The 15,319-nt window shown below is 47.0% G+C and overlaps 1 protein-coding gene across 1 annotated transcript; it reads right to left on the reverse strand.

Annotated features, from left to right (window-relative positions):
- Positions 1–17: 17 nt before the first annotated feature.
- On the reverse strand, positions 18–12,307 carry LOC130369796 (uncharacterized). The gene is made up of 13 exons (XM_056575356.1): positions 11,732–12,307; positions 11,385–11,543; positions 10,258–10,376; positions 9,290–9,437; positions 8,770–8,888; positions 4,376–6,275; positions 3,433–3,608; positions 2,282–2,373; positions 2,031–2,161; positions 1,329–1,500; positions 972–1,107; positions 666–726; positions 18–153 (listed from the first exon to the last, which is right to left on the reverse strand). Exons 1-13 carry the CDS (start codon positions 12,237–12,239, stop codon positions 134–136), a joined length of 3,741 nt encoding a protein of 1,246 aa, XP_056431331.1. The 5' UTR covers positions 12,240–12,307; the 3' UTR covers positions 18–133.
- Positions 12,308–15,319: the final 3,012 nt, after the last annotated feature.

Raw genomic sequence — 15,319 nt, forward strand, 5'->3', positions numbered from 1 at the left:
GAAAAAATTGGAATGGTTCAATATTTTACAAAAAAAAAAAAAAAATGCCATCACGCAATACTCTAGTGTCCCGTCTTTATTTCCATCATTTACTTTCATATCTTTACATGGTGTTATTACACTGGAAAGTGTCTTATTGCGGTAGAGCTGGTCCTGGGGAGAGAGGAGGGCAGTGGTCAGTGTGTGTGGGGCAGTGACCGGACCTCCCTAGTCTGGGGTCAGTGTTCAGTGTGTGTGGTGCAGGGACCGGACCTCCCTAGTCTGGGGTCAGTGGTCAGTGTGTGTGGGGCAGTGACCGGACCTCCCTAGTCTGGGGTCAGTGGTGAGTGTGTGTGGGGCAGTGACCGGACCTCCCTAGTCTGGGGTCAACGGCGTTCATTGTCTTATTCCCAAGCCAACATATCGCAGTTTCCTTCGAATAAAGTTGACATTGAAACATGACTATACTTTTAAAGAAAAGTACAGAACTGATTAAATTACAAAGACGACATATTCATTTGTTGTCGTTTGATAATATGGAATTAGTGAGACTTTAAAAAACACCATTTTGTTTGAAATGTACCGTTCCAGATAAAGGCAACGGGACGTGTTAAAAAATTGAACGACACTAAATACTGTCAGGACAACATGTAAATATCCAGCTGATTCGTGTATGCGTAACTCACGACAGTGAAGTGAGCAGCTGGCAGCATCAGAACACACCTGGCTGTAGCAGAGGAAGAACACCTGCAGGACCAACACATTTCAGGTCAGAAGTGGCATTCTGCGATCTCAAACCAGAAATAAACTAAAAACATAAAACTATTACATTTGTTTACTTTAAATGTATATATTTGACAGTGTAAATGCGTTTATTTCCCGTGCCAAAATTTCTCCTCCTGTGAGAGAGAGAGCGAGAGCGAGAGCGAGAGCGAGAGAGAGACACACAGACAGACAATATACTGTACTGTGTTATGGAAAGTGAGAGAGACCTCAGTGTCCTTGGTATCAGAAGGTCCATGGCTGGGTGGCTGGGAGGAGGGGTGCGAGGCCAGGAAGTGGGGGACGGTGATTCTCAGGGCGGAGGGGGTCGGCTGGCTCAGGCCTAGAGGGGTCTGGCTCCAACACCTAGAACCCAACAAGAATGGTGAGGGCTAGACCCCCAGCTGAACGATTCTTAATGTCCACCGTCTACCTGCAGGCATCCTAGAGCAAGGCGACTCCCTGTTTGAGATCACTCTAGTCTCTTTAGATAAAAGCGTCTGATTTGTAAATGTAGGAAACGGTCAGATGGAGGGTTAAGGTCTGAGGACTGGTCAGGCTCAGGGCCACTGGAGACCCCTTCTCACCCATGGTACAGGAGCATCCAGGCAGGGTGGGGGGTCTGGATGTAGGCCAGGCAGTAGTGGACCAGCAGCCTGTAGCCCGTTCCCAGGGCGCTGACCTCCAGGTGCAGGGGCCGGCCCTGGAGCGAGCTCAGGGGCCGGTGGAGCTCCGGGAGGAACTCCGTGAACGAGGCATCTGGAACCAGGAGGTGGGATATTGATACGTTTCACCTTTGAAAAACCCTAGGAATACATCCCTAAAACCTCAGGCTTGGACTGCAAACCTTGGACCCCAAACTATTAAACCAACAGCAGCCACTAGCTAGGGAGACAGCTCTAAAAAACCAAACCCCAGCCACCTAAACCTAGCAACCAGGACTAGCACTGGAAAGAATTAGCATTCCAGTGAGACGATAACAGAGATACTAACACAGAACTAGAACGCAAAGGCTAGTTCTGTGCATCATATAGCTCATTCTGTTCTCGACAGATGGAGTAGAGTGTGTCATTTAACGTGAAGCTTTTTTGATACTATTGCGATACTACATACTACAACTATGCTTTTCTACTCCCACATTTCATCTTGGTTTAGTGAAGAACATCATAACTCATCTAAATTAAAAAAAATAATGATTCACCTGGTATTAATGCTTCACAATGTCCATTTTTAAATATGTTTAATAAAAATTCATCATTCTATTAGTAGTTATTTTTTAAAGGTACAACCTGTGGCGATTTTTGTTTGGATGACCAGAGGGGGCTCTGTGGTCTGGACAGGCCTGACCAGGGTCGGATTCACGACCTCCAGAGTCACTGAATCTGACCCGTCGGGTGAGGACCGACATTCCACCGTAAACCTAAGGGGCGACATGTAAAAACACACAGTCATTACGGACAACCGATCCAGGCCATATCGCGGCACAGGTTAGCCATTTGGGTTCGGGGGTCACTTCGGAGTCTGGACCTTGCGGTGTTACCTCACAGGGATGCCCTGCAGAGGGGCTTGGTCTCCCGGAAGAGAGATGATGGCCTGGAGCTCCAGCTGGTAGACCGTGTCCTCACCTTCAATCTAGCAGGACAGTAAGGGAGGGGGGGATGCAGGTTCACCAACTACTCTGAATGATCTGCTCCATTCACATGACGGTAGGGCCACAGAGGGAGATACGGTAGGGGCACAGAGGGAGATACGGTAGGGGCACAGAGGGAGATACGGTAGGGGCACAGAGGGAGATACGGTAGGGGTACAGAGGGAGATACGGTAGGCGTACAGAGGGAGATACGGTAGGGGCACAGCGGGAGATACGGTAGGGGCACAGAGGGAGATACGGTAGGGGCACAGAGGGAGATACGGTAGGGGTACAGAGGGAGATACGGTAGGGGCACAGAGGGAGATACGGTAGGGGCACAGAGGGAGATACGGTAGGGCCACAGAGGGAGATACGGTAGGGGCACAGAGGGAGATACGGTAGGGGCACAGAGGGAGATACGGTAGGGGTACAGAGGGAGATACGGTAGGGGCACAGAGGGAGATACGGTAGGGGCACAGAGGGAGATACGGTAGGGGTACAGAGGGAGATACGGTAGGGGTACAGAGGGAGATACGGTAGGGGCACAGAGGGAGATACGGTAGGGGTACAGAGGGAGATACGGTAGGGGCACAGAGGGAGATACGGTAGGGGCACAGAGGGAGATACGGTAGGGAGGGAGAGGTAGATGGAGATGCGGTAGGGGTGGAGGGGGAGATACGGTAGGGCGGGAGAGGGAGGGGGAGATGCGGTAGGGGTGGAGGGGGAGATACGGTAGGGGTGGAGGGGGAGATACGGTAGGGGTACAGAGGGAGATACGGTATGGGTGGAGGGGGAGATACGGTAGGGAGGGAGAGGGAGATGGAGATGGAGATACGGTAGGGGTGGAGGGGGAGATACGGTAGGGGTACAGAGGGAGATACGGTAGGGGTGGAGGGGGAGATACGGTAGGGGTACAGAGGGAGATACGGTATGGGTGGAGGGGGCGATACGGTAGGGGTACAGAGGGAGATACGGTATGGGTGGAGGGGGAGATACGGTAGGGAGGGAGAGGTAGATGGAGATGCGGTGGAGAGGGAGATGGGGTAGGGGAGACCACTTGCCTGTGTGCGCACCCCACAGCCCTGCAGTGGCACAGCGTAGAGTTGGGGGTTCCACGGCAGCCTCTGGGGAGTGCATGATGCCTTGCCGCTGTCCGAGGACTCACCGTCGGAGAACACCTCGGGTCCCTTCACACAGTGCGGGACTCTGAAGACGAGGTGCTGCCCTACAGCACAATCTGACAGACACACGGAACAGATAAGGGTCAACTTAAGCGCTCTCCCTGGAGAACTTCAGGAGACACACACAGACACACACACGCACCAATCCATTGCGTTGCCATGTGAACGGCTTATGGGGGCGTATTATTTGAATAGATTGATGTCTGATAAAAGTACTAGCCTCAGCGGGTGAACACAAAATAATGATTCTGCCCCCTGGTGGTAATGGTCTGGCTCCCAAAAAGATTTCTGCACGGTATAAAAAAAAGAAAAAGAAAATACAATGACGGTGCAATGAGAGTGGCATTTAACAAAGATGGCTGCCGCTGATGAAGAACGGTCTTTTGATTCTGCTATAAGACATTATGAAGTATATTATCAATAAAATAACCAACTAATGCACTTGAAGCTTTTGTTGAGAAGACGGCACCTCGTAATGTTGCTTCAACATATTGGTTGCCATAATTGGTTGTAGAACTATCCAAACGCATCCAGAGGCCTTTTGGCGGCTCCCGTTGGCGAGGCCCCTTGTAAAACGAAAATGAAATGAAAGGCTCCAGACTAATGGGACTTTGCAATGTGTCTGCCGATACCAGGCTAGCACATGCTCAGTCTTAAGTCCTCTCCAACTGATCCGTTCCCGGCCTCTATACAATACCTAAACGGTTCGGCGTTAATAATGGAAATCTTTTTTATAACTCTTTGTTTAGATAATACACCTAAAGTTACCGTGCCGTGTCTCGCCTCCCCCTCCCCCTCCATCATCACCACTGGGTTCCCTTACCTTGCCACCCTTGTGGCTTCATGTCCAGAGGCTGGAAGGGACTAAACCAGTCTTGCTGTGCAGCGTTATCTGGGCTTAAGGCGCCACGGTTAGACATGGATTGGTACTGGTCCATTCCCACAGTGCCGTCCTCGGCGTCCGAGTCCAGGTCAACCTGGCCATCTGGTACAGAGGTCTCCCTTCCAGAAGAACCCCCACCTAGAGGCTCAGTGGGCTGGTAATACCGGTGGTAATGGTAAGGAGGGAAGTCGTCTGCATCTGAAGTCGATTCTAGGATGGTGGAAGAGGCTTGTTGGTCCTCAGCGTGGGGAATAAGTTGCATGTCCTCAAAGGAGGGATCATCTGCATCAGAGTACCGGTGGCGGTCCGGGTCTGGGTCACCGGGCTGATCCAGCTCGGTCGGCGAAGCAGATGTTTGGAACGGTTGTTCAGGGGACACCTCAGGTGAACCTTGATGATCTCCATTCGGAGCCGAAGGGTCCGAGGGCTGCTGTCCACCGTAGAGGTGGTGGTAGAAATAGTAAGGGTGGTAGTAGACGTTCTGGAGGGGATACCCGAGAAAGTCTGGGGAGGGAGTTGCTGTTGGGTTGGGGGATGTGGCTGGTGTTGTCGTCATGGTGGAGGTCCGTGGTGGTGGTGGTGTTGATGTGGAGCTGGGTACGTGCTGCTTGGTTCTCCAGGTTGGTTGAAAGGGTAGATGGCCAAAAAAGGGGTACATGGGTTGATGGGGTGGATAGGGAAAGTAGGGGTAGACTGGAGTCACAGATGCATGTTCTTGGTTTACATCTTCTTTCCGTTGTTCAGAGTTTTCAGACTTGACACATTGCTGACAAGCTGTAGATACTGTTGCTGCTCCGTCTTGGTCTTCCTTTAGAGACCCGACCTCCTCATTCCGACTCGGATTGTGAGGAACCTCCCGTCGTAGAAACAAATCGTTATAAACGTTTGTATGTTGTAACGGATAATGGGGTATGGAAGGAGGTGGGCCCATGGTGGTTCCCGTCCCGCGAGTCAGAGAAAGGGCTTGGGAACTCGTTGTTGCAACAGGGGCCTGGTCAGGCTGTTGCTGGTATGGGTACCGGTGTGACGGGGGCTCTGGGATAGGGTAAGCCGGGTTAGAGTCGTTTCTGGCTTCTCTGCGACTGGAGTCTTGATCGATGTAACCAAGCTTGGAAGCAGCAAGTTCAAACATTTTCTGAAGAAACTCAAAATAACCAATAGGTGCAATGGGGCCTGGAAACAAGTGGGGTGGAGGTGGATGATCTGCACCAGCGTCAGATCCTTCAACACCACCACCATCATCATCTTCACGTCCACCAGCAGTGTCTGGCCGTCTTCGTTCAGTGACAGTCTTGGTACCGGAATTGTGGCGTGGAGATGGGGAAGGGATTTTGGGGAGGTGATAAAAGTGGTAGAACTGGTCAGATGAGCTCGTAGGCTGAAGACCGGCTTCTCCGGCAGGGAGAGAGGGCGGTGGGGGATCTTCAGTGGGTCTGTAGGTTAGAGGATCTGGTCTCTGGTTATGGTCTGCCCACTCTCCCGGTCCTTCCTGCGTGAACAGAGGGGGGGTGGGGTCATGGGTGCCTGTGTAGCCGATGGTGCTTGGGAACCTCTGGACGGAGGTGGGGTTCCGGTCCACTGGCTGGGGCTCAGAACTAGCTGAGCGCCCGATCCAGGCCGGAGGTCTGATGGTCACAGAAGGCTGAGGAGTGGGCTGAAAGATGTCGTAGGACCGGAATACAGGAGGGCTGGAGGAGTAGGCAGGGAGGGGGTAGTACGGAGGGGCTAGGTAGAACGGCGGCGCCCATGGAGGAGGCCGAGGGGATTCCTCCTGCGAGTCTGGACAGGTCAGCGTCACATCCTGATCTCCTACCAGAAGTGAAAGGCTGTACATTCCATCCTGGGAGAGAAAATATAGACTGGGTGAGGCTTACTGTACTAATCTGTGCTACAGATTTTAAGGAATATCGTCAGACTGGACTACTTGAGTGACTTTGCTGCCCTCTAGAGGTTAGCATCAGCCACTGTGTTGCACAGTAAAACAGGAAGGGGTTTTATATCTTGGCATAAAAAGTCATTGGTCTTTATTTAGTCTAATTTGTTAAACGGGAAATGGAAGAGTCTGAATAAAAAACCGACTAGTGTGTAATCCTACTGAGTATTATTATTTATCTTTATTTCAGACTCATATAGGTCCACATACAAGACAATACAAAAGACAAAACAACAACAAACAAATAAGAAACACAACTAAAAAAACATAGACACTCTCTCCAATGCTTCCACAGACTGGAAGTGTATCTGATGCTGCTTATCTTAGGCGTGGTTAAAGTCATTATGATTTAATTTTTTGAGTCCATCAATCTCATCATAAAACTGTACATCAGATTCCTGAGTAATGCATTTAAAGTGGGAACACCACTGTTTACAAACAGTTGACTGGCACTTGTGCACCTTGGTAGCCTCAGCAGAATTTTAAGAGCACATTATACGCCACTCTCAATTTGTTATATTTACTTTTATTGTATCTGCACCACAAGTGGGCAGTATACAGTGGAGTACAATAAGCTTTAAAAAGGGCAATCTTAACATCAGTACACATATGAAATTTTCGTGACAACATGTTAGCTTGTGCATATAATTTACAGTATTGTCTCTGAACATCATAATCACTGAGGTCGTCCCTTATGATGTGACCCAGTTATCTGACCTTATCTACAACATTGAGCAGCTTGTCAGCCAAAAGAAAAGAAGGGAATGTTGCATCCCTATCTTCCTTAGTTTTCATAATCATGACTACACTCTTTTTGGGATTAAATTTAATATCAAAGAGCTAGATTGAATGATCATTTTCTTAAATTGTAAGGAAATATTCTTTATAGGCATCATCATTAATTCATCACTAAAATCATTAATTGTGACTAAAATCTTGTAGTTGTGACTGTTAATTAACATCCTTAGCAAGATTTTCCATTCTGTTCAACGTGATGGCCTGCCTAATTCAATATATTAATGAAATTATCTCCATGTAACACTCTGCAAAAGACACGTTTTTATTTTGTAGGCTACATTAATGACAATCCAGGCAACTATAAACAAAACTCCCTCCATCTTCCTAAAAGATATAAATATAACCATTGTAAAGATTATACCATTTAAGATAAAATATTCAAGTATTATAAAACTCCTTAAATTCATATTTTTTCAACATATTTACTAAAATAAAATAAAAAATAAATAAAAAATAATCGATCTCATGCCCTGTGAATCGATAGCGTGAAATTTAAACAAAATCGATCCAAAATCGATTAAATCGATTTTTTTACCCAGGCCTAATAGACACATTGTCCTTACCATGTTTGCTTTTAAAACCAAATGGTTCATCAGCTGTGACAATATACTCTTGTAATCTATCAAGTATTATTCTCTCCAACACCTTTGACAGCACACTAGCCAAGGCTAGTTGTCAATACTGGAGACATTCCCTGTTTTTTTCTTTGACTACAGGTACTAGCAGTACTGACAGCATATGGTCAGGCAGAATTCCATGCATTAGCATTCCTGACAGGCACAAGGCAAGTAATACTGATGCTCTATAACTACCTTGAGTACCTCAAGTGTTCAGCCGTTATCTGATCAAGGCCAGTTGACTTATTTAGAGACAATTTCTCAATAGCATTTCTAATTTCATCAGGCCTAATGACAACATTATCATGTGAAAACATCCCTTTTAACACAGTTAAAAAGGTCTTCATAATGTCTCTTCCATAGTTCAGCAATATTTGGACTCCCTGTGACCCCATCTATATTAGAGGGCAACAGTACCGTACTATTATTTATAATCTTTACTTCTTTCCAGAAATCTAAAACATCTTTTTGCTGCAACTTTCTAGCCATTGAGTTTGCTCTCAAAGTCTGCTCGTTCCTTTTAATGAAACGCACTGCCCTTTTAAAGTGAGCTACAGCATGCTTTTTTGCATCACATTCAGGACTACTCCTTGGTTTGTCAGCATTGACCCATACTTTAAAGGTTTCCCTGGCCTGTTGGTGGATTACATCAATATGCTCATTCCAGCCTGGCCGGAGTTTGTGATTACACCTTTTCTTAGAGAAAACATTACTAGACTGGTTTAGACCATTTACAATTAAATTATACATTAAGCACAGTTCATATTTATGAATAGAATTATCACAATTAATATTATTACACAAGATGACTTCATAAAGGGGGTTTAATTTTCCCTAGATTCTTCTCTCTATTACCGTGATGGAACCTCAGGTCATCCTCTGAGAGCCTAGCCCAGCACCTAGTACTTCACGTGTACCTCTACTAGATTGTAATACTGCGAGTACTATGTGTGTACATCTTCTAGTGTGTAGTACTGTACGTGTACCTCTTTCCGGACACCACAGGCGACGAAAGGGACCTTCACCAGGAGGGCTTGGGCCTGAAGGTGGAGGGTGTAGCCGCACTTCAGAGCCAGCTCCGTAACAGGGGTCCACACCTCCCTCACTACAGGGGATCAGAACGAGAATCAGAACATCAGTATCGACGTGTACTCTGGTCCTGCTCGCTAGCAGGGCCCAATGGCAAACTCCTCATCCCAGCTATGGGTGTTGTCAACAGACTATAATGGAGCAAAAAGCGACACCTTCTACCACACAACGAAAATTTGTGGAAAATGAATATTCCCATTTTAATTACCCATCACTAAATTAATATCCGGCTGATTGGCCCGATGTTGGTGTTTGTTGGTGCAGAGTGCAACACCTTAGCAACCAACTCAGTTTATAACAGAATACGTAATTGATAAATGACAAACTTTTAAACACATGACTAAGGACTAAAACTAACAAAATGGTCCTTCTTTCCAACTCCGCCAGTGTATGGCAGTAGAACAAAGGCGTGCGTACCTTTCACATGGAGCTTGGCACTGGCCAGCAGACCGTGTAGGATGACTGTCACACCGTGGGCGGAGCAACAGTGAGAGGAGCGGGGCGCTGGGCAGGACATCTTGACCGGGACCCCCCTCCACAGCAGCCTCAGCACATAGCTGTGGCCCTGGCAACAAGCGGAACAGTTTCAGGGAAAAAAAAATACAGTCCGCACCCCATCCACTGAAGCACAAGCCCTTATTCCCCCAGGCCATCCGACTCCTCAACTCTAACCCTGCGTTCACACCAAAAGATGCAAAAAGTTGACGCGCGTCGTGATCCCATTCAAAGTGAATGTAGAAACGCGTTGCTGCTTTGCTGCCGCAGCATTTGCTGCCGAGAAAACGGGCAGCAAAACTTGATTTGCGGCGCGCCAAAATCTGATTTGCGGCGCGGCATGCCCGTGCCCGCTGCCGGGCACGGGCGGAGGGCGCGTTCACGTATTTTGCGGCGCGTCAAATACTGCTCGAGTTGAAATATTTCAACTTTTGACGCGCCGCAAAACCTTTGACGCGCTGCAAAACTTTTGACGCGCCGCAAAACTTGATTTGCGGCGCGTCAAAACTTCGGCGGCAACGCGTTCAGGCAGCAAATGCATCTTTTGGTGTGAACGCAGGGTAAGGGGACTGATATGATCATCACTGTTGCCCTTGGTTTATGCACTATTGCACTTGTTGTTATTGTTTAATATTCATATGCATTATATTCATATTCCCGCGCTACAAATTCCACGCAGTCACTTTACTGGTTTGCAGTTATATGTAGCATGTTGTTATTATTGTCGCTCTATGTTGCACCTTATGCTCTTGGAAAACGCTATTTCATTTCACTGTATATGGCTGAAATTACAATAAATTATCTTGAATCTTATTCATTCATCTGCACTTGTCGCAGATGAATTGCTGCTTCCCAACAGCAATGTTCAAAGAATGAGTGGGGGAGGGTACCTCCAGAGCCACATGGCAGCCGTGGTAGCGGGCAGTGAGGGCTAGGTCTCTTCCAGTGGTCTGGAGAGAGAAGCCGCACTCGGCCGTCAGCTGAGACAGAGCCAGCCCTGAACCGTTACCTGAAGGAACAGGAGATCACAGGTCACAAGACGCTGACCCTCCCGCAAACACTTTACTCTACCTACAAAGGTTTCATTGTGTCCGACAGATAGGGCTGGGCAATAATTTGATTACGAATATTAAATCACGATAAAACTCACGTTGATGACGGCGATAAGCATTAGACATAAATGCTTGATATAAAAAAATATATATATATCTGAATTGTGAACAGCCAATCACACAGCAGAAATAAACCTCAAACAATTGTGATTGTTGCCTTCCTGACCCTGCCAAAGGAGTTTGATGTGATAGTCACTCACAAATCTTTTAGAATTAATCACATTATTTTTATGGAGCATAATAGCTGGTTTTACAATGTTTACATTTTGCACTTACGTAGTTCATATTTTATCTATTAAGGTTCAGTTCATGTGCCAGGGCCTTTGTTCATCCACTTTTTTACTTTTTATAGTTGTTGTTGGTGCCTCTACAAGATTTAAGAGGTTTTCTGAAGCCCTGCCAAAGGAGTTTAATGTGAAAGAAGTCATTTTAGTGCCAGATAAAGCATGTTTGTGAAGTTAAACGTTTATATTTAAATGTGATTAAATGTTCCCTGTGTAGTGTATGAACACTCATACTGGTTTCTTCAGGCTTCAGCAGTATCAAATTATATATCATGATTAATATCGATAATATAGCTAATCCTGGTAATAATAATTTTCGCAATATCGCCCAGCCTTACTGACAGAAAATATTGAACTATTTCATTACAATGATAAAGAAATCAAACACACACAGTATAGAAAGTAATAGAAAGTGCCTTGAATTTGGATTTAGTTGATAAAAATGAAAGAATAGACAGAAAATACTATATCGTGTTATATCCTTATCGAGATAAGAAATGTATCCACATCTTGATAAAAAGATTTTGTCCATGTCGGACAGTCAACAATAAAGACATATTCATGCAAATGTTTACCCGTCTCACACCCAAACACCACAATGGTTCAGATGTGATCCCTTACCGCGGTCCAAGAGGAGCTGGCCCGCTCGCCTACGTCTGATGCGGAGTCTCATGGCTTCCGGCCCGCACTCCACCAGGGGGTCCTGTCTCAGCCAGCTCTGCTCCTGGTCGGACCCCGCTGCCAGACCCTGTTCCTTCAGCAGAAAGGACCCCGGCGGACCTGCCAATACACACCATGGATGAACATACACAGACACTCTGGTCCTGTCCCCATGCCTTTTCTCAACTTTCACCAAACACTCCTAACTTAAAAGGCCTCCAGGAGGCCTTCGTTATAGACCCGACTTTCTGGGGGTATCAGAAGCAAAGCAGCCGACTCAACGTTTAGCAAACAAGACGTAAGCCTACTTGAAACGTTGGAAAGGGATTGATATCCCCCATTACGTCCGTTGGTCTCCGTCTGATCCGTTGGAGATCGGTGGAGCTTGAGTGGAGTGCATCGTTCGTCAGAGAGATCGCCGCGTTTTTCTGCGGAGTACACACTTGTTTGTTCAGAGGTCTGCGGATTCGGTCCCAGACTCACACGGTTGGCCGGGGAACTGTGGTGGAGAGGTGCGAAGTTCGACACGGTTCTTCGTCTAAACATCCCAGAGGCAACTGGTAGGTCGCGGGGGAAACGGCTTCCCCCGGGACCCTTCTTCTGGCTCTGGTATGTTCGGTTCGAAGGTGAGGTGGTTGATGATGGCGACGATAATAAAACGGGCCAGTCGTTTTTGAACCCATTACGAGGCTCAAGTAGTGTCCGTGGTTGTGAGGAAGACACCGCAGGCCAACAATCTACTGAGTGATACATTATGGTTGCAATAGTGAACAAAAGGAGGACACTGCCTTGGTGTCCGCTTGTGATTATTTGCATTGTCAATACGAGTATGTCTGCGTAGCAAACACAGGGGGACTACACGACGAAGCTCGGACATTAAAACACTTCCGGGTGCCACACCTGGGCACGTGCAAAATTAATTGGTCTTAATTGGAAAACCCAAGTCGAAGGTGACGCGGAATAGCGGAGAAGATGATTCAGATACGGTTCTGTATTGCACTAATCATGATCAGTGGTGCAATACAGATTGCTCTAATCATTATGTCAACCGCTCCGTATTGGCTATGGAAGATTTTTCCAAACGATCTATGCTTGGAGGTTTCTCGATTATAACCAATACAATCATTCATATCCGATCCACGAGAGGGCAGTATTGTCACACAATAGCATTAGTCTAGTTGATTTTCACTTGTAGATTTGACTGTCCAAACGGATAGTGTGTGTGTGGGGGGGGGGGGGGGGTGGGGGGGTCAGTTGATGGCACTGCAGAGGCGTGACTCATGTTAGGTGCTGCCTAGCAACCGTCTGGCGATGTTTTCATACCGATTTAATTATGAAGTTAGAGATATAGAGAGGGAATGGGGAGAGGGAGACGGAGCGAGAGAGAGCGTTTGTAAAAAAGAGAGAGAGGCCGTAACTGAGAGACTGGGAGAGAGAGAGAGAGAGAGAGAGAGAGAGAGAGAGAGAGAGAGAGAGAGAGAGAGAGAGAGAGAGAGAGAGAGAGAGAGAGAGAGAGAGAGAGAGAGAGATCACATGTTGGTTTAATGTAGCAACCGCAGGGACGACAAAATGAGAGCATGCGTGAAAGAAAGGGTTAGAAAAAAAAAAGCCTCGGGGACACGGTGTGAACTGACTCACCCGTAACCATGGTAACACTTGGCAACAGAAAAGAGGAATCATTTTTGATTGGATGTAAACACTGAGACATGCCACTGGGCAGCTGCCGGGATGAAGATTTCTTGCACACATCTGCTCAAACTCGTATCCCATGATGCCCCAGTTTGTTGGTTTTAGGTTAGAGATAGTTAAGATTAACGAATAGGTTAGAGGTTGTAAGATATTCATATGTATTACGGGTTACATTAAGATAAGGATCTGCTGGGGTTAAGGTCAGAATACTATTATGAGGTAAAGCCATGCTTCATGCCAGGGTTTAGTCACCAGAGAATGTCAGCCGGGTCACATGACCTGGATCATTCAGGCGGGAAGGCGTACAAGAAGACTCGGTGAGACTGACCAAGCCCAAGTCATGTGACGATGTCACACTTTATTTGTGTATTTAACGTATTTTCTATTCCAACGTATTTTCTTTGTTTGTGTCGGATATGGGCGTCTCCCAGTGACTCACCAGGAATGAAGAAGTTGGTCCTAACTGAATCATACTTTCCCTCCGGAAGGGAGCTGGACTTGACAAAAAATACACATTCCTAAACAAAAAAAAGTGACTTGTGTTTTATAAGCAATGTCTGTAACTAAATAAATGCTTTAACATATTCATTGCACGGGAAAAAAAGAACAAAACGTACACGTACAAACAAAAATTAAGAATAAACAAACTTAAATAAGGCCGTTCTACAGTGTATTGTTTTGGAGAGTTATTTTAGTTTATTCCCTTTCGGTCGTAAACGTAACCATGCACGGACTCGCGTACACGTGACGTGACCATGCACGCATCCCCGCCTCCGTCCACCACGATACCGACCTTGGTTACCGTGGCAACGCTGAAGCGACAACGACGGACAGTTTAAGCCGAGCGTGCGGCGATGTCAACACGGGGCCGGCGGTCTCGCGGCCGCAGTTAAAGCTCCCCAGATCCTTATAGACGCTCACGCTGTCGCTGGGAGATGGGTTGAGCAAGAGGCGGCGAGACAGAGCCACGACCACAGACGGAGAGCTTAACCGTTGAGTAAAAACAAAGTTGGAACCACCCGGCTGGGTGGGGCTGACGCCATGGGTGTATCATGACATCTGTTTTTTTCGGCCACGCAGCTCACCAGGGCAGACGGCAGCGGAAGTGACGTTTTTTTGTTGCTTTTCTATATCCATGGTTACCAGTGCTGGGGTGACCCATTAGTGCCTGCACAATAGTAGGAAAACGAACAACAGCATGCTCATTACTCATGGATGTATTAAAAGATCTTGTGGCCAGCAAGCGGGCGTGTGCTTGTTAGTCGGTATGAGAAGGAGCACTATTTACTACACGACTACTAACTAGTGCTGGTGACCGTGCTAGGGAGGTATATTTACCTAGGCTAGGATGTTTTGGGTTGGAAAGATATGAATGTTGATGGGTTACCCCTTCTGTCCCTGATTGTACGAGTCAAAACACCAACCTTATTGGTTAAAGGGTCTGTAGATAAGACCTGAGTGTTGGAAAGAGGGAGAGCAGAAGAGAGTATGAATAAATAACCCCAAAAAAACATGCCCTCCCCGCGCCCCGTTTCTGTGCCATTGACGGGTGTTTCATTTCACACACCTGTGATTGACGTTCAAGATTGATTCATCCTGTCCCTCAAAGTGATGCTGATGAATGAGCCTGGGGTGCTGTTAAATCTTAAGTCGGCTGTTACAGAGGAAGGTGCGGTTGACTCCAAGCAGATATCCTCACAGCTCGTTTCACACTTCTACAGCTGACGGATGCCTGTGCCATTTCCCACAAATAACTCAAATGATAGCTCTTAAATCTCACCTACAACACTCCACCACCGGATAGCCCTCCTGTTAAACATCCTATTTAAAGGCTCTTCTGACCGGCAGCCTTGCTGACACCTCATACTTTCGACACTGTACTTGTCCTTTGTGTGTTTGTTCGTGCTGCCTTCGTTGATCTACATAGGAGTACAGCATTAGCAGTGCCAGGTCACTGTCCTCAGTAAGTAGGCTAACCCAACACCTGTTTAGCATAAGCTGACGCAACTCTTCAAAGCAATCCAAGCGTTTTACATACGGTAGCTTGAAGCGGCATTGCATGCAGCCCCGAAGAGTTTTGTATGATGTTTACCGCTGCTTGTCAACTGGAAGCCGTCCAACGTGACCTGAAGGTCATGAACAGGTCTATCCGTAGGCTTTTCTGATCTTCAACAACTCTCTACCTGGCTGAACTGGTACTGCAAACA

Source organism: Gadus chalcogrammus, chromosome 2 (genome assembly GCF_026213295.1).
Source record: "Gadus chalcogrammus isolate NIFS_2021 chromosome 2, NIFS_Gcha_1.0, whole genome shotgun sequence".
NCBI classification, from domain to species: Eukaryota; Metazoa; Chordata; class Actinopteri; order Gadiformes; family Gadidae; genus Gadus; species Gadus chalcogrammus.